Below are 27,653 nucleotides of genomic sequence, written 5' to 3' on the forward strand. Positions count from 1 at the left end.
CAACATTAAACTACTCTGGGAGCACCTGGGTGAAACGCAATCGGATATACTGGAAGTGCGATGTTATGATCTGATGGTTTTGTGACAGGGGTCATGTAAAGACAGAGAATTATGTCCCGAAGTGTTAAATAAATAAATAATTGACTACTCGCTCCCGACTATCCCGACTCGGGCGCGCCGTCCCGCCCCTGCGCGGGGGCGGGCGGATCTGCGGCGGGGGCGGCATGGCGGGGAGCGGCGGGCAGCGCGGCGTGCTCCTGGAGCTCTGGGGGCACCTGCGGTCGTCGCGGTGGGAGGCGGCGGACGACGATGAGGAGAGCGACGAGGACTTCGAGGAGCTGTTGGCGGAGGATGCGCTCCTGGAGGCCGCCGGGCAGGAGCTCTCGGCCGCGCTGCCCCCGCGCCGCGCCGGTGAGGGGCGGCGGGAGCGGGCCGGGCCGGGCACGGCACGGCAGGGCAGAGCAGGGCCGGGCGGGCAGGGCCGGGTCGGGCCGGGCAGAGCAGGGCCGGGTCGGGCCGGGCGGGCAGGGCCGCGGTGCCCTCCGTGCGCGGGGCTCGGGGCTCCGCACAGGGCTCGGGGAGGCGAGCGGGGGCCGGCGCCGTGGGAATGGCGGCCCCGGCCCGCCTGCCCGGGCGCGGCGCTGTGCGCCTCGGAAAGGTCCCGGCTCGGCCCTTCTTCACTGCCGGAATTGATCACTAGCGGAGGGACTGGGAGCCGGAGTAGGGGATGAATAGGTAGTGGAAGGGAAGCGTGATCTCTGCTTTTCTAGGGTACAGGATTGCAGCAGTAGGAAAACATAAGGTTTTCCCATTCAAATTAAGTTTACACAAAAAAAGCGCTTTTTGTTTTATGACATATGAGAGTGTTGATACTTGGTGTTAATGACTTCCAACCTTCTGCTTAGAGCTTGAAAAGTAGGTGAAGTTGGAGCAACCTCTGCCTAAAAAGTGTTTTATCTGCAAGTTGTTTTTAAAATGGCTAAACTGAGCTAAATAACCAGGGAGAAATGAGTAAGTTATTACAGACCGAAGATCTGTCCTGGTGAGGAAGAAAGAGGCCCTGCCGAACGTAGGTGCCCACTTTGTTCTCGTCATAGCAATTTTTTTTTTTTTAAGACAAAGAGGAGGCAAACCAGATCATACAAAATGTTAACAATTTATTATACTTATTATATTAATTCCTCATAATTATGGTGGTTCCAGTCATGGGAAATATTTGCTATACAAATGTATCTGAAGATTTTGCAGGCATTCTGATAGAATATTTTGTGATGAAACTGTTTAAAATTCAGTTGTAAACTTGAGGTGGAATAAATAGTAAACCATAATATTAAACCACGTGTATTTCATTAGCTTAATAAATTCATAGGCAAGATTTATTCCTCGTGCTTAGAAAAGAAGTTTTAGTGCTTGTTTCTGAGTTTGGTTTCACTTTCTTTTTTAAATATTAGTGGAGAGACAGGCATCAGGAGTTTATGGAAACCCCTGCTTTACTATTCCTACTTTAACTTACAGAAAAGACAAAAAAAACCAACCCATTGAACCAACAATACTCTTAATCAACACAAACTTTTAATTTTTATGACTGTCAATTAACACTGGATTTGTTTTTCTTTTTAATCATTCAGTTATTATACAGGAATGTGGCACCAAAAAGGAGTATGAAGTGGTTGGACGTTTTCCATTAGTTGACCCTTGGTGGAAAGTTAATGTTAAAGCTAAAAAAATGGGGTCGAAGTACTTTGTGCAAGGATATCCATCGTATTTTCTGCAGGCTGATGTAGAAGAAAACAACCGACAAGTATTTTCACTCTTTCTTAAGGAGTGTTGTGTTCCTGAAGGTTGGAAAGAAGAATTTTTTGCTTGGCTCCCTATGGAGTCTGTGCTGAGTTTTAGCAACCTTGAAGATAAACTAAAACAGTTCCAAGTTTCACAGCTACAGCCAAGAGGGGCCAAAAGAGATACCAAGGATTATGACATCTTCCATTATGTTTCAAAATCATGTAGGTATATCCTGTGCTGTTCCAATTGTTTTATAAGCTAAGGAGTTTTCTCTCACATACAGCCTTCAAACTAACATGTATTCCTTTGAAATGTATGTTCAAATGATTCTTTTATTTTAAAATACTTCAGGACAGTAGAACAGTTGATCAGTTAAAGCTAGGCATACAGAAGGACTTTACCGAATTCTGTAGGCTAAGTACAATTGTCTGTGCTAGAGATACTCCATCCCTGGAAATGCTTAATGCCTGGTTGGATGGGCCTCTGAGCAGCCTGGTCTAGTGGAAGGTGTCCCTGCCAGTGGCAGGGGTTTGGAGCTAGTTATCTTTAAGGTCCAACCCAAACCATTTTATGCTTCTGTGATTCTACCATGCAAAGACACTGGTGCTTCCTATAGTTTATTCAGCTATAACAAGGCTCATTGAATAATGGGTTCATCACTACTTAAGCATGGTGGCAATGGCTTTTTAGGGCTGGCACACGTTCAAAAGTAGCACAGGTGCTTCTCTGTATTACAGGGATCAGTGAAGGAGTTCAGTGTAGTCCTAACCAGCTGCACTACACAGACTATCTAGGTGTGTTTGGATCCCACCTGTCAGCAGATTGGTATGGCTGGGAGCGGACTGTGGAAGCACTGGAGTGTCTCCACTTCAGACTTCTGAGGATACTGTTGTGAGCAATGTTGGTGTGATTACATGAGTGTGACTACCTGAGTGTTAGAGATTGGATCAGGAGTATGCTTTTGAAGCAGACATCCCCCTTGTCCCTGCTGTGATGCAGACTCTGAGACTACTGACTGAGTGTCCCAGCTGGATGAAACCCAAACATTGCATTCCTGAGGTATTCCAATCCATAAAGGGCAATCAGTCTGTGGGACCATGCTTAGCTGGTCTGAAGCAAAACACTGAAATACAGAGAAAGGGTGTCTGAGGTGTGGCCTCAGCATTAGAGCTCTGGTGGTCTGTTTCCATAACCTGTACAGGCAGGTTGGGTCTGTCTGCTGTTAGGTGTAACCAAGCAGAGTTTTCCAGTTCCTGACTTACTGGGCAGTGTCAGGTCAGATGATGGAGGTGACATCACTTTTGGATGTCAAATTGTGCGTAACAGCAGAGTTCAGAGCCTCTGCTAGGCTGGAGCTGACTGTACTTCAAGACCCATTTGTAAGGGGAGGAAAGTGTTCTGTAGGCTTTTTGTTCTCATTTTGTAATGATAGAAAAGATTGCTCAGTGTGCCTGCTCTCTTCACCTTTCTTGTAGTTGGTGATTTTTTTGTAGTATCTAGCTTAAATTAATTTGCTATGTTTTAAGCTTTAATGTTTATCATTGAGCAATATAGACCCTTTCCCTACCCCAGTTGCTTCCGTTAGTATTGTAAATTTTTTTGGTTGTCATTAATTGTTATGGGCTTGAGTAGTTTGTTCTTCAAGCCTTCATGGTATTTTTTTGTGTGTGGAAATAGTGTGTATTGTTGATTTACATGTAAATTAAGTACTTGCTTAAAAGGGAAAAGGTTTGGCTTTATGAGGGTAGGACAGTGATCAGAAAAAGTATTTGAGAAAAATTAGTGGTTTAAATTTTCCTTAGCACTAAATTAAAAATAGCCTATTTTTTTCCAAGAGCTAAAGATTCTGAAGGTCTCACTTTCTTTTTAAATTTGTTTTTCTTTCTTCTGAAATTACCTTTTTATAGCAAAATATAGAGCAAATCAGTTTCATTATTCCTCACTCTCAGCCCATGACTGATGTAAACAGGGAAAGTGATAGCTTAATTCTGGGGTCATTGAGAAAGCCAGTGGAGAGCACTTTTTTGGTAAATTCCTGTACTGATCTGATACTACAAATTTAGAAGCCTCTTTTCTTATTTTGCATTTGAAATGTTATTCTGTACAACTGTGTGGAAATTACTTCTGGGTAAGAGGGAGGCATGGTGAGGTCTGAACTGACTTTCTACAAAATGCTGTTGAGTATGCAGTTTAAACCAAGTGAAAGGCACATATTTTCCAAGTGAATGCATTTAGTTCCTGGTTTTATGTCATCTGTTTACATTGTTTTTTTTTTTCTTAAGGCAGTTCAGGGAAAACAAACTTTAAAAATGTTTTAAAAGTGTTACGAAAAGTAAGAAAATGAGAGAAATTTGTAATGTCTTGGATATAAGGGAGGCAGAAGGATGAAGTCAGAGTCAGTGTAAATTGTTTTGCCACAATCTTTGTGTATCACATAAAAATTCCTGTCTTTATGGTGCGTGCAGTTGCAGGAAAGGCGGTCTTGGGAGCTCTGGCTTTTCCAAGGATATTGGAGTTCTTGCCAATTCTTCTGCCACGCCACTTTTGCTGTCTGTTAGATAAGATATGTTGGGAAGGAAAGGCTGATGTGGATGATGAGGAGGTAGCTGATGAGATGGGAAAAAAACTGGATGATATACTGAAGGATGAGCCATGGAAACTAGGATTCAGCAGGGTAAGTAATGTTATGTATGGTAAGAAAATGGTGTTTGCTGCATTTGAGGTGCATTAGACTACAGTACTGTTTTAGTTGGGTTCACTTGATTAAATGGGCATTTGTAGGGGCAAAGCATAGCTCATTTGGAAATGGATGATGTACAGGACTCAGTTTTAGCAAAGGGTTTTGTTTTACCAGTTGGTCTAGAATTAATTTATCTCAGAAGATTTTTGAAAATGGTTTTGTTACAACCATTTGTTTAGTACTTTCTACAAGAGACAGAAAATAAAATGCTTGAGGTAATTGGGCCAGAAGTTAGCTAATTTAAAATCCTCAGCTGTTCTCTTCAATTTTATACTGGTAAGTGAGACTTTTGTTCCTAATAGGTAGAGCAGTGTCTGTGCTTTCACAGTCAGGTTTATAAGTTTCTCTGTAAGAGATCATCTGGTTCAGTAGTGTGTTCTTTGCAATGGAATTTGCAGTGGTTGCTTACCTTCCTGTTTTCCTTTGCTGCACTTGCCGTGAGGTTTGCTGCTGCACCTCGCCTTAGCAGTCCTGGACCTCACATGAGAACGTTAGATTGTCACAAATGTGGTTGGTTTTCCCTCATTAGGCCTCCAGTGCTTTACTGATGGAGGTTCTGACTTGCCTTCATCTAATTTCAGAGATTCAGCAGGGTAGCCAATATATTCTAGTGTTTCACAAAATTTCCTTTCTTAAAAAGATTTTCCTGATGTACAGTTTGACTGTTCCTTATGCAGTATGGACTTGCTGCTCTCTTGCTTCAAGGACCTGCATTCTCACTGCAGTTTTTTATTGCTTTTAGCTTTTTCTCTTATGAATGAGCAAGTGCAATTAATTTTTCTTGTTCTCAATAGTTAATCTGTTTTACACATCTTGATCTTTCACTATTTTGTGGTAGTGTCTGTAGAGGTGGCATATTTCTTGAACACGTTCAGAATTGGGTACAGTATTCTGGCTAATGGCTGTCCTGTGCTCTGTTTCTAGTTTGTGTACCTTTATGTGAAAATGTGTTATTTGGTGAGCACAAGTTCTCCCTAGTATCCAATTTCTTTGCCAGGTTTATTATTTTTAAAGTTTTTGTTTCATACAGAAGGATAAGTAAGAGGAATTATCATTCCAGCTTACTTTTAAGTATTTTGCTTTAGGAAAAATATGTAAATTTTTTTCAGACTTCCACTTTCTGAATTGCAATTTGTATTTACTAGGAGGAATGTTGTTCAGCAAGAGGCTGGCATCTTCTGAAATAAATCTGTGTTTGCTTTTACTCTTTTTGGGGAGAAGATTATGTATAAGGAGTTGAACATTCCTTACTGTGAGGCAACGTGGGCTGCCTTCTGTCAGTGTGAACATCTCCTCTGGAAGATTCCTGACTTGCAGAAGAATGCATTAATCCTGTACGATCAGCTCAAGACACGCTGTAGACAAATGGGACACACATACGAAGATCAAGATGAATTAGCTCGTTTGGTATCCAAGCACATGTCCATCGAGCACGTTTGGCAATCTCTTGAGTTTTTGAAAGATCAGAATGTAGTGATTAGGGAAAAAAAGCTGGTGTTTCTGCCTCACCTTTACAAATCAGAAAAAGACATTGCAATGTATGTAGGTGACCTTCTGGCAAAACACACATGGAAACTGGATGTGGATGTCAAAAAGATACTTAGCATTTCTGAGGCACCCGGAGAAACTGCAGATAACAAAATTAATAATACCCAGGCGCATGAAATACAGGAAAATAATCCAGACAATCATAATGGTGAAAATCACTTTCCTGAAAAGGAGGCTGGCTCTATGTCTGGTATCCAAAGTAAAGCAGAGGTAGACAAAGATCAGGTGATTGCTGTAAAAAAAATTTGTTCTAATCCTGTCACAATCATAAGTGGAAAAGGAGGCTGTGGGAAGAGTACAATAGTTAGCTGCCTTTTTCGTCATTTAAAGCAAATGGAAAAAGAAGTGGAAGCTGCTTCTAAGGTCTTTGAAGGAGACTTGGATGCGTCTGAGGAATGGAATACATTTGATCACTACTGGGAATCAGAGAATATATATGAAAGAAAATATTTGAATGTACTATTCACTGCACCTACAGGGAGGGCAACAAGTCTTTTGAGAGAAAAAACACAGCTTCCTGCATATACACTGCATCAGGTAAGGTTTGTTTTAGGCTTTGTTTTTTGCTTTTTTTTTGTTTTGTTTTGTTTTGGGTTCTTTTTGTTTTATTGGATTCTGAAACACATTTTGGCACTGTCCATTTTTGTTTTGGAAAAAAAAAGGCAGCTCGTTATAGGACTTCCTTTAAGAAATGGGTAGCCTATTATTAATGTTAATGCTTGGGTACAGCTTATCAGCCTCTGAAAATCAGCATTATGTTTTGGGGGACTCATAAATCAGTAATTTGAAATACATTATTTGCTCACTTTGGTTTCATTACTATTTATATACCTCTGAAACTTGTGCTTCTCTAGGGTATTTGGTTTTTTCAGCTTTTCAGTTCTGCATTTTAGTTTAATGAAGACAAAAATGATTTCTAGGTGGTAGAGCTGTTTTCTAGGATCCTGTTGCCTAGCAATCCTAGCAGCACATACATGAAAAGATCAGTAGCCTGGAGTTGAATAATGAGAGAAATTTCATTTGCACAGTGTTTCCTTAATTAGTGTTACATATTGTGGAATTTGTTTTAGAAAAAAGTAGGAAGCAAACTCTGTTAATAAATTTAGGCCAAGTCCGTCTTGTTCTAGGTAGCAAAGGTGCCAGCAAGATGTTTGATTTAGGGTAAACCCTATAAACAGAAGTTATAAAACCCATATAAATAGAAGTTATAATAACATAAAAAGTACTGTTGGCTTACTTTATCTTTGGGGACTGGGTAGTTAGTTGCCTGTTCCCCATGCAATTTTGGGTATTATTAATGACAGCAAGTTGTACTAGTTGTACAGTTGTTCTGTTACTGAGCAACCTAATGGCTGACCTAACTGCCTTTAACAGTTCCTGCAGGAAAAAAAAAACTGTACTTTTATGTAAGTCAGTGTTGCTGATCTCAGCTAGAAATGCATTCACTGAAGAAGAAAATAAGACATAATGGTTGAGTCTTCTGGGTCTTTACAGGTGTAAGTTCAGAATTTTGGGTAATAGCTATTATCCAATATGTCAGATGATAGCACACTGTCTACTTTTATGACATAGCTTAGAGTTGATTAGTGTCAGAGCTTGCTTTATTTGTTTCTAGATTATCTATAGTTTTAAAGCGTGGAGGCGGAGTGACCGAAAGCAGCCGTGGAAGTTTTCTGCAGTTACAGTTCTCGTTGTGGATGAAGGAAGTTTGGTGTCTGTACGCGTTCTTAGCTTAGTTTTGAAACTCTTGTGTGAGCATGCTGAGCTTGCTAAACTTATTATTCTAGGTAAGTGAAACAGCAAATTTAGCATTGTACAAAGTTTAATAATGCCCAATGTACAGTGTAAGTTTCAGAGCTCCCACTGAGTCTCTTAAAATGTTACATTGTTCTGTTCTTGGATACTTCTGCTATTTCTTAAGGTCGGATGAGGGAGACAATTTTCCAAATGTTATTATGAAAGTATCAGTATCTCATTATCTATTTAGCAGTGTTTTGTCTTATTCTTACTTCCATGTGGTAGGTTATTACATCTTGCAAATGGAAAAACTTTTCTGATTTCCTTAAATGTGAAGGAGCTGTTGTTGGCATATGAATTGTATGTTAGAAGGGTGTTTCCATGCCATTCTTAATTCCTGGATCATCTTGTTTTAATTTAAAAAGAAAGCAAAAAAATGTAAAGTCAATTTTTTATGCTTAGAGGTTTCCTTTTTGACATGCCATTTACGGCATTTGTTTTTAAATGCATAGCTTTCAAAGTGTGTTTGAGTAAGAAGTGATCACTGTCAGTGCAGATCAGGCAGAAGGATTTGCACTTGCTAGTAAAGCATTACTGGATGAGGAGTATAAGAAAATTACACTACAACCTTATTCTCAAAGTTTTTTAGATTCTTGAAAGTTTGATTTCATGTGAATTGTATTAAGGATGGATGTTACTATGTAGAGGCTTGAGTATTTATTCATTCCAGTGTTTGTTTTTTTAAGACAATTTTCAACAGATGATATGTTACTGCTTCTCACAAAGACTAACATGCATTCTGTTTAGGTGATACTAGACAGCTACCAAGCATAGACCCAGGAAACATGTTAGCTGATATCTTTGAGGGTCTAAAATCAAGAGGCTTTACTGTGGAACTGCGAACTAACCACAGAGCTGAATCACAACTAATTGTGGACAATGCGTCAAGGTAGGATATCCTGATGTGTGTGTGAAGAATTTTTGTATTTCTTGCCTGGCCTTTTACCTGCAAATAGCACTGCATCCAGATTTGACTCTGTAGTATTGCTTCTGTTAGTTTATTTAGTCCAAATCCATAACATTATTTTTAAAAACAAACAAACCCCCAAAACAACAGCAACAAAACCCTACAGATTTTTTCAGACTTAAAAATTGGACAAAAAAACCACATGTGTGCTGAAATGATCGTGAATTTTATGGCATGTATTTCACTATTATACTATCAGATACTCTCTGTTGTTTTCAAATGAGTTGTAAATGCACAACTAACTTTATGCCTTCTAAAATGGCTTACAATTGCTCCTCTAAAAATGAAGTTTTAAAGACATTGCTGGTAAGTGTGACAGCAACTGAAACAGACTGAATTGCATGAAGGGTTTAGATGTCAAGGGCCATTACATCAAAGGTTCTTTGTATTTTTTTCTTTATCCATACCTAAAGAGTCTAAATGTTTCCAGCATTTACATTACTTTGGTTTTTGAAATTATGCTATCAGTGCTTGATTTCTTTTTTAAACCTCTTAAGAAGAAAATCTAGATTTTGATATTATTTGAATTTGAGAATATTCTAAACATTTGCAAGATGTACAGAACTACTGTTTTACAGACATTCTTACTTATTTTTTGATAACACTTCTGTTTCATTCCATTTTGCTCCCATGGGAAGAGCTGTATGAGTAATACTAAGTATCTGCTGCACTGATGGAGGGTTTAGAGAATAAACTACCAAATTTTTCAATGTGAAATCAAATTATGTTCTGAGGAAAGAATTTTCAGGGAATGTAGTGTAGATGACAAAAGATTTCTAAGTGGTGAACTTCAGGCTGATGCAGATGATGATATGCTGGAATTCTGTAACTGAAAATAACTTTTTGGTTTCCCTTCAATGCTCTGTCCCAGAATCTCTCACCGGCAGCTTCCTAAATTTGATGAGGTGCTGAAAGTTTCTGCTTGGAATGAGGAAACGACATTGCCAATCCCAGAGAAGAAATTTATTTTTATTGCTTTGCCTGCTGGCGGGAATTTTGAGAGTATGTCAGTTTCTGATCTTGATTTTCCCTTTGGTAAAGCATAGACTATTGTCTGGAACAAAAATCTTGGGAAAATTTCAGTCTGGCTTTGTTGGTGGTATAAATTTAAATGCTAGAGTCATAGTTTGTCTTTTGCCTTCTAAGTAAGTGCACACAGCAAGACCTGTAAGTGAAAAGAATGGGCTGTAGAGCTCCAGCTCACGAGTTAGACTTTGAAATGGGCACAGTTTCCACTGGTGTAGTCAGATGTGGTTGTCTTTTTATATTGTAGCTGGAGCTGCCAAACCTTAAGAGATTTTTAGAATTGATTCAGAGGTGAATCATTTGAGTAAAGACTGTAACAGTATGGTGTGCTGGACAGGAATGTACTCCCAGCTGGAGAATTGAATTAGGAAAATTCTAAGAAGGGATGCCAGTATTTCTTTTGAAATGTTTTGGGGTCAGGGCTAGAGCCATTGTTTATGGGGGTTTTTGACATTTATTGGGTAGAAGTGGATTGAGTGGCCTCTCTTTTATATGCATCAAAATGCTTCAAGGGGAATGCAGAAAAAAACCAGTACAAACGTTATCACCTTATCTTACTCTAGCAAAATACTCAGCAGGCAGAATACTGAAAGTAGCTTTCTTCTGTGAAATCCAAGTGTATAGGTCTGTGGCTTGCAAATATTTAGCCTTTACCTCTTCAGTGTGCTATATCAAAACCTTATTTTGCATGAAATATGCTCCATGCAGCTGTTAACACAGAAATAAGAATTTGTTTCTTTCCATATCACTCTTGTTTCTCAGATTTGATTAACTGCATGATGTTTTCTTGGATGTTTTATGGTGTATTTCTGTTTTTTTTTGAGGGTGTGTCATTTTGTGTGGGAGTTTTGGGGGAGTGTTTTGTTTTTGTTTTGCTTTAAACAAGTTGAGAGGTTATTTAAGCGAGAAATAAGCAAAGACAATTTCATATTGAATTATATTTTTCTTTTTAAAGTTCTGAATATGTTTATGTCTTACCTTTTACGTCTTTTAAAACAGATTTACAAACTGCAATAAAGATTTTACTCAAAAAAGGGCCAGGATTGGAGGATGCCAAACAATCACAATTCATTGCTTTCAGAAGGTAATGGAGTGTGCAGGCAGACATTGAAAAAATCCTTGCTAGCAGCCACAATCTAAAAATAGCTGAGTGTGTTGAGTTGGAGAGACTAGTGGCAATAGCATAAAACTATTAGATACTTGGAATACTCATCACTTAGGAAGGGTGGGATGTAGGGGTCCAGCACACTTTGAAAAAAGTCTGGAAGTCAGTAATCACAGGAGCATGAGTAGTATGCACGGCTTTGCAGAAACACTGAAGGGATAAAAGGGATGATGTGCACTAGTACCAATCGTCCATAACCTTGAGTTCTGCACAAAAGGGTGCTTAAGAAAAAACTCCTCCACCTTTAATTGTGAAGAACATTTTCTCAGTAAATAAAAAACACTCACTGTTTACAGGTTCCCTGTGAGCTAATAAGTGATTTGTGAATGCTGAGTAACTCTGGTATCATTTTTTTTCTCCAGTCTGCATTCAGGTACAATACTGTTATTAGTAATTTTTGTGTATGATTCTTGTAGTATATATTTATAGGTGCTTAAGCTGCCTTAAAAAGTTAAAATTCCAGGTCTTTAAAAGGCAAATAAATCTTTTTGCTATTTTTAATATATCCACAGACAGAAAACAATCTGCCCATGTGTTAGTTTCTCTTTAGTTTTCTTCTTCATCTTAAAACCAGATCTAGCTAATCTAGGTGTACAGTGCAAAGATTTCTGTGGTATTTAGACAAAACTGTTCCTTTACTGCTCTGTCTTATAAACTCTGAATAAGTCATTGTTCATAATAGGTGGTGGAAGATCATCAGAGAGAAAAAGGGCCTTTTCCATTATTTATAAATTAATGCTTATGTGACACTGCTTGTAATTGTATGTTTTGTATATAATGACTTTGTTCATGTTCTTGTCTTGTATGATTTAGGCAAGATTGTGATCTAATAAATGAACTTTGTTGCCAACACTATTCAAATCATTTAACCAGGTAAGCCAGTGTTTTGCATTTTTCCTGTCACCAATTTAATTTTGTTTTTGAAAGTGTTATAGTCAGGCCAACACCGTAAAATAAGATTGTAAAACTTCCAGTGTTCCAGCTAGATCTGATTATGTTATAAATCATTCATATAATAAACTTCATTTGATGGGTTCTTTAATCTCATTTTGAATAGTGGTAAACAGCTTTTCATTTAAATTCATTATGTGAATTCTGAGATTTTAAGTTACTATTGAATATTCACAATTCATATAAAAGCAAGATGAAAAAAACCCTCAAGGTTTGGGGTTTTTTTTTGGTTTTTTTTTTTTGCTACCATATAATTTCTAAATAGATTCTGAAATATTTTTGTGCTACTCTGTATTACTGGTTTATATTGTTGGTTTTTTACCAATTTGTTTTACAAAAGTTCAAGACATAAATGTGTTAGCCTCTTTTGAATATTATTAAAATTTTTGATCTGGGTCAAGTATAGAGAGTGGAAAGAGAAAAAATACTGAGAGATGGTAAATGCACACTTTGTAAATACATTTTCCCCTTTTTCTTTCTGTGACCTAGAGACCATAAGAACAGACTTCTATTTCAAACTGGGGACAAGATTGCCAGCACACGAAATGTTTATCTGAAGGATCTCTTGGCATCCTCTGGTGTCACAGAGGGTTCTAATGGCCAGGATTGCAGAAGTGGAGAAACCACACCTACTGAAGAGTCTAATGAGGAGGGCAAACGACTCTGCAATGGAGATATATTTTTCATAAGAGGGGTAAGTCCTGGCAGCAAGAACTTGAACAAAGAAAACCTGGTGGGAAATGATTCAGTGCTTGCTGAATCCCCAGAACAAAACAATTCACACTTTTAAAATCTGGCCCATAATACATACTTAGTTCTGCTAAACAGTTGTGTAAAAGACATGGAAGAGGCAAGAAAATGTAAAAAACCTCAATTTTTGGCTTTTTTATACAATGTGTTTCAGTTGGTGTGATTGTGTTCAGTGTAGATACAGTCTGTAAATACTCAAATGTATTGTAATTGAAATAGATAATGTTTAACCTTGCCTAAATGGTCTGAAGTAATGTTATAGCTGAAGTTTTCCCTGGCAGAAAACCAAGCTGGCCTAAAAGCAAGAGCAACAAAAACCTGGGGTCTTTTTTCTGGGCTCAGTGAGATGAGCAGTGAAAGTATCAGTAGTTAGGGTAGGCCCTGAACAGTGAAAACTGTTTTCCTTCAAGGTGGTCAGGGAAAGACAGCAATTTATTTGGTTTAGCATCTTCTGAAACTTTGAGCTGGTTGACCTTGCAGCTGTAATTTCAGGGCAAGCCTGAATAGGGAAGTACAGACTTCGCTCCAGCTGCTGATCCAGGCTCACTGCTGAGAGTTGTGTTGTTTCTTTAGGATGCAGAAATTAACAAGCAGCGCATACTGACCATCAGCAGCACGGATGGCTCCAGGTACACTGTGAACTACAAGGCACTGAGGAAGCTGTGTCACATAAGGCATGCCTGGGCCAGAACCATTCACACATTCCAGGTAAAACCACAGCAGCTGTGAGCTGAGCTAATGCACTCCATTCTCTCATTAAAGAATCAGAAGCTTTTCTTGAAACTAGAATTCCTTGAATGCAGGATAGAAAATATTCTCGAGAGTGTCCCCAGTTGCCTCCAACTTCCTCACTCTTGTAATTTTTTTTAACTATTTCCTGGAGATCGGCCTTTGAATCAGAGTTCTCCCACGTTTCAGGGCTCGGAGGAGAGGACCGTGGTGTACGTGCTCGGCAATGCGGGCCGGCAGCACTGGCAGCACGTGTACACGGCTGTGACCAGGGGGCGCTGCCGGGTCTACATCGTGGCTGAGGAGCCGCACCTCCGGACAGCAGTGAAGAGCAAGGAGATCACCAGAAAAACGCGTTTGCAGAAATTCTTGAGAGAGGCAGTTGCAAAAACAAACAGTTATCGCAAACAAATGCCCTCTCCCCTGGTGAAGTGCTGGCAAAGTCAAGAGCTGGAGACTGAGTCTGTTTCTGCTACTCAAGGTGCTCCTGACCCACCTGAACTTGAAAGTGACCTCATGATACAGGAAGGGTCGTCAGTTCTCAGTAAAGAGAAGATGGGCAATGTGCAGCTAAGTCCATGTAAAAGACAAATCCCTGCATCTGAGGATGCTACAGAAAGACCCCCTGTAAGTATCTCCTTACTGAGAAACTTCATAACAAACTTTTGCACTTTCTTTCACCAGAAGTCACCAGGGTGCTGTTAAGATTGTTTTATTAACATTTATTTAATAATTTTCAACTTGACCAGTAAATGGTGAAGCAGTCAAATTTGGCAGATGTCTTTGCAGAGTAATATATGGGTAATACCGAAAAAAAAGATCAATAGTAGTAAGCTTATATATATTTTTACTCTCAGAGTGATCTGTTGGCCAGCTTAGCCTGTGTCAGTTTATGGTTTGTGCACAAATGTCAGTTTTTAGATGACATGCTGTGAGAGATGTATATAAAATGTAATAGTTGAAATTGATTTTTATAAAGTCAAACCTGATAACAGATGCTTTTTTTCCATTACATCTAATTTCTGAGCTCATGGAGAAAGAGCCTGTTTTGAAGAAGCTAATGTATTTTAGGTTTGTTTCAAACTGGGGTAACATTTTTGTTTTGTTTTGACAGACAACAGTAGAAGAATCCCCACTTGGATCTTCCAGACTTAAGAATCTAACATTGGGACAGCAAATTCCTAGGAAGCTTTTCAAAAACTAACAGACAATTATTAAGTGGTCTTGGTATGAACCTTTACTGAACCTGTTGAAGATTTTTGGGATGGAGATGCTGAATATGCAGGTGCCTTTCAAAAGCTTTCTTGGTTTTCAGTGTTCTGTGAAGAACAGCTTGTTTTATGCTGAGCCTCTCAAATTTTCAGTGATCCATTTTTAGTAGATTCACTGGTGTGCTGGCCACCAAAAACCATGTAATTCTTTGGTTTTGCTGAAGAATGGACTTACAGGACTTTGAGGTTCCAGATGTTCCCTTAAAAAATACACAAGGATGTATTTTGGTTTAAAGACTCCTAGTTTTCCATACCAAGATTTATCCATCTCCGAATGCTACAATATTGATGAGATGCTCTTTACTGATGTGCCAAAACTATAGATTCCTTGAGGAAAAAAAAAAAACAGTTTACAAAGGGGTCTCGGTTTTTCTGATGTGGCAGATTTGTGGCCATGAAGCCTTGATGGATTATGTGTTTTAATCTTGTTACAGACATAACAAGAAAGTTACAATCAGGGACATAGAAAACTTTTTCTATGATGTAGAACTTGCCACTCCTGCTTTAGCTAATAGTTCTGTGCTGATGATGATCTTGCTAAGAAAAGCAAAACTCCAAATCAGAGTTCAAAGAACATTCCACTTTCAGCTTTCTCATGTGTACTGTGGGACTTGCTGCATTGCAGTTTTGAGATTAATAACTGAATGTTGAATCAAACATCAGACACATTGTAATAAAATGTGGAGAACCTGCTTACCTTCTACAATTTTTTCTTATCACTTATGGTAGGAAAAAGTATACCACAAATATAAAAATGGTATTTTTTTTCTAAAACTCTGGGAAAAAAACTGGGAAAAATATGAAGTAGAAAAACTCTACCTCATTTTTAATGTCTTCAAATCACTGTTTATTTCAATTTATACAGTTTTTCCATACAAATATTTGCAACAGTTTGAATTTCAAAAAACATAACATAGACGATAAATATCATGCTATTAAAGTATTAAATTTGTACAAAAATACTTTACAGTTTAATACTTATTTGTTACAAATAAAAATACATATTTAAGTGACTCATGAACCTGGGAGTTTTTGTTTTTTTTTTTTTTTTTTTAACATGATTCAGCCTATAATGTCATTCTGACCTTCTCTGGCAGTGCTGAAATAGAAATCAGAGTTACTTGTGTGTGTGCAGGGCAGGTGAGCTTGTTTATGCATTGGAAACAGCAACAGGGATACATTAAACAGTTTAAATTGACCAGAAACAACTCTGTAAGGTGATTGCTTAGATATGGAGAATCTACAAATGTACAAATCCAGTATCTTTATATTCACCAATAACAATAATTACCAATAACAACTTGAATACCAGAATAAACCAATGCAGCTGCTGGTGAGCATATAAAGCAACTGGCAGTATTTTATTGCTTGGGGGAAGAGGGGAGAGGAGACAATTTGTGTGATGTGTTTGTAAAATATATTTACAGTTTTATATTCTAAAAATGTGTTGTAGGGGGTAATGTTTATCATAAAGAAGGCTGAAAACAAAGCATATTAAATAGGACCTTTCTTCCTTCAAGAAACTGATTGATTTAAAAAGCTCATTTGTGACAGTACAAGTTTATAGGTTTATGGATCATTAAAGAGCTTTTGTATCAATCTCCACTGACATAATTTTAAAAAAGCCATTTTCTTTTAAAAAACCTTTCTAGTTTGTCTGAACTGATTTTAGTTTCACTCTTTTCATTACTCCCTCATCAGAGATTTTATCCCACTAAAAAAGTCTCTGCTTAAAAATCCCCACAGGTTGCAAGACATACCATTAAATATTTCATTGCATAGGGAATAACATATGTTCTAACAAAGTTTGCTGAAGTGGGGAGCAATGTTCAATGCAAACTGCAGCTTCCTGCAAGCATTTTGTTATAGCATCTAAACCCTGCTTTGTCTAATGAGTGCGCCCATCTCGCCAGCGAATAAAGGTTTCCAAAATCAGAGATGCAGCCATTTCCCAGGAAAACCCAGTGCAGTAAGCACTCTGCCTTGTCCATCAGACAGCAGCACCTTCCTCTTGAAAGGATTTTTAAAAACAGCGTAACCTGGACACTACTGTTTGTTAGCAGAGGTTAACTCCATGTTTTTCCCTCAAACAGCTGCTGTTGCTGAAGGGAGAAGAACATTTAGATCATGTTTAAAGCATCTCCCCAGTTTCTTATTTGGGGAAAAAAAAGGCCCTTTATGTGGTTTTTTTTTTTTTTACTGTTACTAGTCCTAGATTGCTTAGAATGGAAAATGACTTAATGAAGAATGAAACTAATTCCAAAGTAACTGTGGATTAATAGAAGCCTTGAGACAGACCAACTGACCTCCTGTGCTTTTCAGTGCTGTACAGCATCTGAGCCTCAGTCTCAGAGAAATCTTGAATGGATTTAGCACCATAATTGTCTTTAGTTGCCGAACGTCGCGCTCCAGTGGTTTCTGCTATAAGGTGTTTGTAGGGTCCCGTGTCTCCGTGCTGACACTGCTGTGTCCGCTCTGCTGAAGGAAGGCAGCGTTCGGGTCGCTCCACTCCCCACTCCCTGAAGTCTGCTGTTCTGAGCTTCCTTTCTGAGATGCCAGGGGGTTTCTGCTAATGACCAGTTCCAGCTTATTGCCAGATTCTGCGATGAGGGGCACAACCAAACAGCAGTCAAAGTCTCTGGTGCGAACGTGGTTTACCTGATTGATGAGATTGATTTGTGTTACCGTTTTAGGAAAAAAAAAATGAGATCACAGGAGAAACAAATTTATCCTTGAGACTATGGAGCTTGATTTAACTATTCCAAGTAGAGAATTGCCCAGTATGAGACTTTTTAACTGTGATGTCTGGTCTGAAGACATCAATCAAGTTTTCTACTCACTTTTAAAGACAACGTAGCAGAAGTGGGGATATTTACACTGGTGCTGGCTGTTGCCAGCTTTCACAATGCTCACTCCAATAATGACATTTAACAGCACATAGTTTTTCTGCCTTTCATGGTGTTCGCCAGTTTAAATGCAGTAGAATGCATCTGTAATTTCAATTCAGTTCAGGCCCTCTCTGGTTTTACCTAATTTATATAAATTTATTTATTTTATTAGGCTAGTTGAGAAGTAATTTGGCTTTTTTATCACAGTCCAATGTGGCACTGTGATAAGTGTGGTGCTGAGTAAGTATTACATTATTCCAACTATGTCAGTCAACACTTGAATTAAACACAGAAATAATTCTCAGGTCTGTACCAAGAAAAGCAAGAAAGAAAAATCTGTCTGGAAATGCTGTGGGAAATTGCAGCTTCCTAGTGAGCATTTGTATGTCTCCTTTGGAGTTCTAAAATACCTATCATTCTGAAAGAATTTGTTGCTATAAACATGACTGCACAGAAAAATCCAGCTTTAGTGCCACTGCATAGATGTCCAAAGCTCCATGAAGTGCTGCCTTTTCTTGCCAAGAAAAGAAATCTGAGAAATCTATACAGCAAAGCCTGTGGTGCAGAGCAATTATGGTCATTTGTCCTTCCTGGTCCCCCTACACACATGCCTTCCCAGCAGAAATACAAACAAACAGTGGTGCTCATTATTTAAATTGTAATACGAAATGTAGATTACAGGGTGGTTCCAAGTAACAGAACTGCAAAATTGCAGTTTTCTACAATCACATCTCCAAAGACACATACCCAAATACCCCCCAGTGTGGTTATAAACCTTTTTACAAGGTCATCAGTATGTCACGTCCCTTCATGCTAGACCTGCACAGTGCTGGAAACATTACCTGTAGAAGTCTGTCATATGGTTTTAAACCTCCCAGATCACCAGGGCCAGCTGGTCGAATGTTTTTAACATACACTCCTTTTTCCAATAAACCATCTGAGACACTGAACCCAAAGTCTTCTCCATCAGAGTCCTTGTACAAAGTTACCTGTGGAGGAGAGGTGACGTGATGAGAAAGAAAAAAAAACCCTTGTCCCCATTTCTACAAGCATGAGGCAGGTTTTCTTCCTAGGATGGTTTTGGCGATTTTTTTTTTCACATTAGAGAGATCACTTACCTGCTCTTTGGTACTTACAGTATTAAAGTTGTGGCCATTTTGACATTATGTTAATATTCTCAGAAGCCACCTTATTCTTCAGTAAATAAACAACCCTTTTCACTTCTGCTTGTCAGCTGGACATTTGTGGTATCTAGCCCACCTTTTCTGGTGTCACTTTTTCATTCTTAGTGTTTTGTCTCTCTATTCTCTAGCAGCCAGGATCTGAGTACAAGATATGGCTTAGTTTTGCTTCAAGTACAAAGATCTGGCCTTAGTCAAACAACTGGTGGTGTGTCTTGCAATCAAGAGAATAAAGACTGCTATCAGTTTAAGCTCTAGATTGCCTGGTTTTGGCCAGGCAGTGGTCCATCCTGTAAAGCTTAACCTCAGAAGTGCTCAGTATAAGAGTTATAATGCAGTCTTTTAAGGAAGTAAAAATAAGGCTCCTTCTGAAAGAGCTTGTAGGCAGTGTTCTTACAGTTACATAACCAGGAGGTGGTCATTAAAAAGCAGGAAACAGAAGATAATGAAACAATTAGGAGAAGGTTTGTCAGGTATTCAGAAGACAAGTCCTCAGAGATAGCTTTGTGAATTCACTATTTGACAGATAGAGACTTCTTTGTGGCTAAGTGGCATGCTTAGGTTTTTATTTTTTGTTGGTGCTCCCTCACATCAAAGGTGCTGACCCATGCAAGTAAACTGTGAGTGGTGTGCCTTTGTGCACAGATACAGTTGCACAGTCAAACCTGTGTTTTTAGTGCTGCAGCATGTATCACCCTGAATTCAAAATGCACTGGTTTTATCATACTTTGGCTGATAAAAATGACATTAACTGTTCCAAAATTTTATAATGGCTTGGTACAAATAATATTCCATGTGTTGCATCCTTGTTTGTGCACCAGCCACTGAATGCCTTCCTGATGTTTCTGAATTGCAGAATCATTTGGACTGAAGAGGACTTTGGAAAGTCTCTAGTCCAGTGTCCTGTTCAAAGCAGGCTGAGGACTTGGTGTTTCACGGAAGGATGCCAAGGCACAGCAGTGCTGGGGCACAGCACTGGTTGGTGCTGCCTTCAGAAAGCTGCTGAGCTCCTGTTTAAACTGCCAGTGTGAAAAGGTATTCCAGAACAGACCAGGCTGTCTCAAAACAGGAGTAAAGGATTTGGGTTTCTTTCGGGCTCTCTGCCTTTTTCTTGACTTGGGTTTAGGGGTGTATCAGCCCTGCTTTGACCAGAATGAAATCACACTCCTTAGCAAGTTTGGTAGCTGTCCTGGGCAGCAGTTGAGAGAAGTTGGATGCAAGGGCAGCAGCTGCAGCAGTAGCACCATTTTCTCTGTAGATGTGGATGGTGCATTGTGGGGCTGCTGTGAAAACATCAGAGCCTTGTCCTGTGGGGAGCACAAACACCCCCACATGGTGTTCGTCCCTTACTTTACCCCAGCTCATCCTCTTCCCTTGTTTTTCTCCCCCTGAACAACACTGCAAAGCAGAAAGCCACATCTAAAGTCCCCTTAAACTAAAGGTTTTCTTCCTCCCAGTGACTTTTTTAGGTATGAGCTATCATTTCATACTTCGCAGGGACTGTGGTGTTCAGGTTTTTTGCCTTCTTTTCCCCCATCCTCCTCCAAGATAACTTCTTGCTGAACCTGTCATATGTCCTCCATCCCTGCATAAACTTTAGGAGCCAATGGGCATTCCAGCTGCTGAAAAACCTATCTGCAAATTCACAATAATTAATCATAGAATGATTTTAATTTGTATCAACAGATGTTATTATCAGCAGGACTCTAGGGAAATTCTAATAAATTTGCTATGAACAGAGGCTTTTGTTTGTGATATCACAGCATGTTTAACATGGCTTTAATGAAGAGCGTGTTTGAAGCTGCTACAAAAGTGCTGTAAGACCACCATTCTGCAAGACTAAAAAACAAAAACAAAACAAACCAAAACAAAACAAAACAGGGAGATATATTTTACTGACAGAATTGTGTGCACTTCCTGGCAGAAATTAAAAATAACTAGCTCTGGACCAAGACCTAAATTCTCTTCTAGAAAAGTAACTTTTTTATCCTCATCATCACAAAGGACAGAAGTTCTTCTAGAAGCCTTGAAAAGTTCATGTAAAAATGGGATACAATGCCTAAGAGAAGACTTGAATTACTCTGTCCTGTTGCAGCACAGGTGGAATGTTTTTTAAAAGGAACTTCCTTTTTCCACTTCTTCAGGCACTGGAGTCAAGTGGAGCCGGATCAGCCCAAGAAGAGCTACAAAAGCACATGAAACAGGGGACTCTTTGAGGTCATCTAGACTTTATTCTTGTCCTAAGACAGGATCAACTGCACCTAAGCCATTTCAGAGATCCGCCCCACATTTTCAAATCTCCAGTGATCAAGTTTCCACAGTCTATTCAAGTAATCCCTTCTAGTCCTTCAGAAGTTTCCCTTGGGTCTAAACTAAATCACCCTTGCTGAGGCTTTAGCCTGTTGCTATCCAGAGAGAACAAGATCACTTTATTCTGTTTTCTCTGCAGTGATGTGAAATAAGGCTTGTTTTTCTCTGGACCCTGTCCATATGGTCAACATATTTACGTTTCAGATCCCATATGGACACCATTACAGTTAAGACCTTCTCAAAGCCAAACTGGAGTGGAGAATAGCTCACCAGGGGTGGTGGTCCCATTCCTATGTTCTCTGACAGTGCTGTTTTTCCCCCTGCTTTCAGTGAGCAATCAATCAGCAAACAGCACACACACAAATTCGGCTCTAGACACGCACAGGAAGAGCCACTGCACATTAGCACACCTTAACCTGGATCTTGTCTGTAATAATGCATGTGCTACTTCATGCCCACCTTGGGAGACTGAAAATGGAGCATTTCAACTTACAAAGGGCATGAAAGAGGGCTTACATGTAGAGGGTCAGTGGGAAGTTACTGTAATGCAGGGGACAAGGAGGGGCATTGGGAATGATCATCCCAAGTCTTTTATCAATCACATCTTATGCATTTCAAAATATTTTCTGAAGCTTGTGGTTCTTCAGATCTACAGATTCTAGATTTTTACAACCTGCTTCCCTTATAGCTATCTTCTCTTGACTTTTGCTGTGCTTAACAGCAGCTTGAAACTTAAAGAAATTGATGCTTGCTTCAGGGATGAGGTAGCAATTTAACTTTGTTGCATGTTTGACAGCTGTCACATTTTCAGATGGAAGTCATCTGCAGACAACTTTCTTTTGTATTAGGGGTTATAATTTTCAGGCTAATTCTTTCCAGGGCAACATATATTCTTCAAAGGGAATCTCTGATAAAAGCCTTGCTATCTGAAATACTCAATTTCTACTTAGTAATAAGTATGGGCAAAACCCTACCACAGGCTCCTCGTCTGGACTTGCAGCAACCCTCTCTGAAAGGAATAAAACTGCAGACAATTCACACAACACCTAAATCATGCTGGTTTATCTGTGCTGCTGATCACAACTCTTTGGAAGGTCTGATCTCAATAGCAAAATCTCAATTTGGGTGATTTGTTAGACTTTTAAATTTACATCAGGAGCCTAAGGGAAAAAGAAAGTGGATTTGGAAATTTAATTCATATTTCATAAGCAATTAAATAGTTACAAATTTAAAACACAAGCTTATACATTTTGAGTCTGTGCCTTTGGCCTCTTCTCCCTCTCAAGTCTATGGGAAAATGCTTAATTTAAATTCATTCATCTTGCACAGATCAGCTATTGAGATATTTTAACTGACTGTAATTTTAGGTTAATGACTACTTGCAATAATAATATTGAAAAATTATCTGATCCTAGTGCATATTTTTGCTCTCAGAGGAAAGTGTGCTCTATGAAACTTCTAAAAAATGGTCTGCTATGATTTTTAGGAAAAATATTAATCTATATTATTACCTAAGTAGATAAAATCATTAAAGACATTCATTAAATTTGGGTACTGATATAGCAATACACTATCCAGCTAAATTAAATGTTATTAAACCATCTAGAACAAATGCTTGAAGAGATTTGTAGGACACTTATCTCAATCCTAGTTTCCTCAGGACACAGAGAGTTCAAGAGCACAACTGGTGAATGCAATGCAGAAAGAAGGAGCAGTGAGGAACTCAGTTTACTTTGCTGCAAAGTGAGCTCTGACCTGTGGGCAATAGGCCCAGCCTCAGCAGGGATGCAGATTCACCTCCCTGGCACAGGACAAAGGCACCTGCCCTGCCCTGCCCGTGAGACTGGCACAGCTCAGCAGCACGTAGCCAAGTGTGTGCTTGAGAGTCTGCCAAGGGAGGTCTCACACAAGCTATGCCTCTGCTTGTACCTCACTCAGACCTGCCCATACCATCACATTTTTCCAAGTCTTCCTATTTTTCAGTGGCCCAGCTAATTAAGACATTTGCCTGCAGAGGGCAGAACACATTGCCAGCAAAAGGATACATGAAAAATACTTCAACCAAAGGATTTCCCTGACAGTGGAGTCATTCCTGTGGCATTGCAGCTCTTTTGGAAAACTCTGACTGAACAAGCTGTCCAAAGGAACGTGTCATTAGTGTTACACTAGAGGTCTAATACAAAAATGAACATGAATACATGACAGAAAGTAGCAGGCACACTGCTACACAAGAACAAGTAGGAAAACTAACACGTGAGAACTTGCTCAGATAAAAAGCAGTCCATGCTGCCTGGGCTAACCTGCATGTGTCATAGGGGTATAACCTCACTTTGGGGAATCAGAGCATAAGATCCACTCACTAGTTTCTATTTTTCTTGAATGACTGTAAGGATTTGGAAAATCCTCAGTACAGGTTCAGCATTTAGATTTTTTAGAAAGGAAATGACTCTTCTCTGTGTGACAGAGCAGACAGTAAAAGCAAACTCAGCATCACTTCAGCAGACAGGAAAAACTGGGTATATTGTCTGAACAAAATCTGGAAATTACTCCAAAGGAAGGTCAAAGCAATCTTAAAAATCAGCTGAGGCAAGAGGAAGCTCATGGACAGGTTATTTTTACTGCCCAGGACTCCAACAGTTAGTTACTATCACAGAATACCACTGACTCACTAACAGAAATCTGAGGACTCCTTTCCAGGTAATGATTTATTTTACCATGGAAGGCTGGCTTTATAATCCAGAACCATGCCTTTGTTAAATGTGAGCACACTGTGAAACGCCTACTGGTTTTATATTTCACATTTATTCAGCACTCAGAAAAACTGAGCACAGTACCTAACTCCACTGATCATATCAAGCTGGAAATAGGAATAGCTTAAAACTATCACAACGCATCCTTATTGATCATATACACTGGCAATGACTTATTTACCATATATGAGATCAATTCTCTACTACCTTTTATAAACATTCATGTACCCCATGCTCAGCAAGTCCTTATGTTGCTGAACTCAAGTGAGCTACAGACTAAACTCAGGCAAATCCACATGGCTTAGAAACCAACCCAAATCTCTTGAGAATGACCAGGTGACATATTAATGAAATTTCTCTGTGTTCTGCCTCCTCTCTGGAAAGATCTCAGACCTTTATGAGGAAGATGGGTGCAGGAAATGGGATGCTCATTCCCATCAGGGAGAACAGCATCATAATGTCCCTCAAAGTTTTGGAAACTGGTTGCTCTTATGACCTCATTGGAATGAGACCTAAAGTGGCCAGGTGTTTGCTGTGCATATCCAAACATACTTTATCCAGTACTGGCTCAGAGTGCAGTGCCACCTCCATATCACTGAGTGATTTCAACCATCTTGAGCAGTGAAAAGTTGCATAGTCTGAAGATTATTTATCCATTTTAGAGCAAAGGAATTTTAAAGACAAAAGAAGCAATACCTAATTTGAAATAACATTCCATATTATGTACATTGAATCTCTTGTATTTGATTCAAAATGAGTGTTAATTTAAAAAAGGACCTATGGGAGCCCCAAACCCTCCTGAGTAATTTCCTGAAGAAATGTATTTTCTAGAAATTAAACTTTGCTTTCTTAATGAACACATTTTGCAGAGAAGAGTTATTGGTCCTGTCAATTCAAATTACCAGTGGATGCTCCTTTCAAAAGAGCAGTGCCTTTTGAGGATTTATTGTAAAATGAAATAGCAGACAAGGATCCATCTTATTCATTTGTTTTCCCCCACAAGGGTCTATCATTAATGTGTTTGTGAGAACTAATATGCATGGCCCCCAAATTACATCTGTGGAGTCATTATAAAAAGTGCTTACTGTGTTGCCATATAATTAGAGTTCCTGTGCTGAATATATTATTTCAAAGCTGTCAGAAGAAAAGTTACAGACCTTGTGTAACTCCACAGGAGTTGGTGACATGATTTCTTTCATTTCTTGCTTAAATTTTCTCAGAACCATGGACTTTCTCCCCACATCTGATGGCAATGTGTTGCTACGAGTAGCTTGACTGTAATGTGGCCTTACAGAGCTTCTTTCCTGGAAGCTGGCTTGTCTTCCCAGCTGGTTACGAGGTTGTGGGTTCTCATGATTCAAACTCATTGTACTTCCTGACATGATTGTGGCCTAGAGCATTAATGAACAGGTTAATTTGTAACAGAGAATGTGGGTTAAGCAAGCGGTTAATTCACAGCAGTAGGAAAAACACCTCTATTCTTTGTTAGAACACAATCACTCAGGGCACAGCAAAAGGCAAGAGGATAGATGTTCAGTCTGCTTGCAAGTCACTATAAAATAAAGGACCACAACAAAACACAATAACAATATATGAACCCTATGGGAAAAAGTTTTCAGATGGCATTTCAAACTAAAATACTGAGCACCAGAACTGCTGTGCTTGTAAGCCAGTCCCCTGGTAGACTGAAGAGTATGTAGTGCAATTGCTTATTTTAAAAATATTTTACACATAAAACAACATCTAAGTTGTGGCATAATTGCATTTGTTGGAATTAGAACTACAGGAAGGCATTTACAATTCAGGCTGTGTGTGCAAGGTAAAAATATGTGAGCCAGCAGAATTTTTAGGTAGCTCTAGAGCCAGCATGGGCAGAGTGCCTGGCTGCTATCCCAAGCTCAGGGAAAACTCAGAGCAGGGGAGCTCACTGCCTGGAAAGAAACTTGGCATGACATGCACACTGCAAGAGTGGCTGCCTTAGCTCAGCACTAATACTGGCCCTGGTCTCACTGCTGGTTTTAATCTCAGTAAAAGCCTTTTGTTTTACATGCAAGAATACATGAAATCATGAAAGATGATGATGGGAGTCATCTCTCCCACTGGGTGGAACAGACTGAACTTTAAAAGAATCCATGCACAGCAATGAGCCTTCACCCCTGGGAAATATTTTCTGCTCTGGAGAATGGGAGGCATATATGTGCACAGTGGCACAGCCACTGTGGGGACAGGGTGGGCTGAATTTCCTATCTATTATCTTTTCTGATGGACAACTGGAAAGGGAAATTTAAAGACCATAACCTGAACTCTGACTGGGACTGGATGCAGACAGCCTGCTTGAATGGGAGAAGTAAAAAAATAGGGCAAAACAGACAAATAAATGTTTGCCTATAACTCTGGTGAGCATGTGTGTCACCCTTCCTTCTCACTACTTTCACTCTAAGATAATGGATTGTAGCCATAACACTCTTTTGTGCTCAGTAATGACTGATATTACTGGCTGATGGAGCAAAAGCAGCCAGAGGACTCGGAAACAACAGCCTTCTTTGCTCTTTGGCTGAAGACCTTGAAATGAAAAATGATAAGGAGTCCTTGACTATGCCATGGCACCTAATAAAGCAGAGACATGGCAACTCTCAGCATCCTGTCACACTGAATGAGTCTGGCTTTCTTTTTAGAGCTGGGGTTTTGCAATGAGGCAGTGCTATAAATGGTACATCTACAGTCCTGAATTTCACTTTCATGAAGGGCTGAGGAAAATTCAGTGTGTTGAGGTAACTGAATTCTGGTGAGCATGGATGACCTATTTCTCTTTTGGAATTATCTATTTCCATATCCTTTTATTATGCTCTGAATACTAAAAACTGCAAGAGAAGCCTGCAGTACTAAACCATATCTAACTATGGAATTAAACCAGTATAACATTTTCTCCTACATTTCTCTGCTTTTCAATAACAAATATATGAGAATCACATTTTGCTACCCAAACATGCAATACAAAAGCCATAAATCTGAGGAAGTAAATTAATCTGAACTGAAAAACTTTCACCCAGTTATGCCATTCACATTCCTTCTGGCTGCTAAAGGACTTTATATAACATAAAAATGAAAATGAGATTCTGCCAGTTTTGCAGCTCCAGGAATTTAAAAGAACATAAAAGAAAATATTTTAGGACCTTTCATTCTGTAGCTTTAATTGGCAGTATAAGGGTAATTGTTCTGATTAGATAACTTAGAGAAAAGGTGATTAGACAATTAAAGACTCCCAAGTTACTCTGTCTCTGTTTTCTTCCCCCGATGCCCTCAGCACAATCTAACACAAAGCATGGTTAGATTTGTAATAAACTTAAGGATGAAATATGAAAATTTGTTACACAGTGAAGAAATTGCTGCATAGTGAACATTTCTCACATTGGCAGCTTCTTTTTCTTTCAGAGTGGTATGATTATAGGTAAACATTTTGAGAGGCTGATTTTCTTTTATGTTCATCTTAATCAAATAAAGTTTCAATTTAAAAGACAACCTACAACATGCTAAGAAAAGCTGCATGAAGGGTCTGCCAGCGAGTGGAATGTATTGCTGCAGGAAGGTTATGCCCACTTAGAAGTTCTGTGCCATTTGCTGCCTGTACAGACAGCATCAATGGTTATGCACAGCAGAAGCTGCAAGTCAAAAGCACTGGGGTGAACATGTTTATAGAATTTTGGTTGCATTGCACAAAAGAAAACAGCTCTGGTTAGGGGCAGGGGAAGCAGCTGCACAAGCAAAAATATAAAGGTAAAGGGTAGGTACCAAGAGAGT

At 39.2% G+C, this 27,653-nt stretch overlaps 2 protein-coding genes across 7 annotated transcripts in view; one reads left to right on the forward strand and one right to left on the reverse strand.

The window, feature by feature from the left end:
* Nucleotides 1–192: 192 nt before the first annotated feature.
* Nucleotides 193–15,747, forward strand: HELB (DNA helicase B). Its single transcript, XM_050984757.1, has 13 exons — nucleotides 193–411; nucleotides 1,629–2,003; nucleotides 4,248–4,456; nucleotides 5,744–6,607; nucleotides 7,686–7,857; nucleotides 8,615–8,756; nucleotides 9,706–9,836; nucleotides 10,860–10,944; nucleotides 11,839–11,898; nucleotides 12,466–12,670; nucleotides 13,300–13,434; nucleotides 13,645–14,082; nucleotides 14,570–15,747. The coding sequence occupies exons 1-13, from the start codon at nucleotides 225–227 to the stop codon at nucleotides 14,657–14,659; spliced, it is 3,093 nt and encodes a 1,030-aa protein (XP_050840714.1). The 5' UTR covers nucleotides 193–224; the 3' UTR covers nucleotides 14,660–15,747.
* The window catches only part of GRIP1 (glutamate receptor interacting protein 1), a 310,634-nt gene continuing 297,753 nt past the window's right edge, over nucleotides 14,773–27,653 (reverse strand). For all 6 annotated transcript variants that reach the window (XM_050984746.1, XM_050984727.1, XM_050984739.1 and 3 more), the window contains 3 exons: nucleotides 25,013–25,246; nucleotides 18,457–18,603; nucleotides 14,773–17,384 (listed from right to left, as the gene is read on the reverse strand). In XM_050984746.1, coding sequence (XP_050840703.1) covers nucleotides 17,148–17,384; nucleotides 18,457–18,603; nucleotides 25,013–25,246 — 618 coding nt within the window. In that variant the 3' untranslated portion in view covers nucleotides 14,773–17,147. The remainder of the gene's footprint in view (nucleotides 17,385–18,456; nucleotides 18,604–25,012; nucleotides 25,247–27,653) is intronic.

This window comes from Serinus canaria, chromosome 1A (assembly GCF_022539315.1).
Source record: "Serinus canaria isolate serCan28SL12 chromosome 1A, serCan2020, whole genome shotgun sequence".
In the NCBI taxonomy this organism is placed as follows: domain Eukaryota; kingdom Metazoa; phylum Chordata; class Aves; order Passeriformes; family Fringillidae; genus Serinus; species Serinus canaria.

Excerpts from the sequence above, each read along its gene's own strand:
- HELB (XM_050984757.1), top strand. The coding sequence starts at position 225 with ATGGCGGGGAGCGGCGGGCAGCGCGGCGTGCTCCTGGAGCTCTGGGGG. Across the intron at positions 2,004-4,247 it reads CCATTATGTTTCAAAATCAT|TTGCAGGAAAGGCGGTCTTG; the intron begins GTAGGTATATCC and ends TGGTGCGTGCAG. Across the intron at positions 8,757-9,705 it reads ATTGTGGACAATGCGTCAAG|AATCTCTCACCGGCAGCTTC; the intron begins GTAGGATATCCT and ends GCTCTGTCCCAG.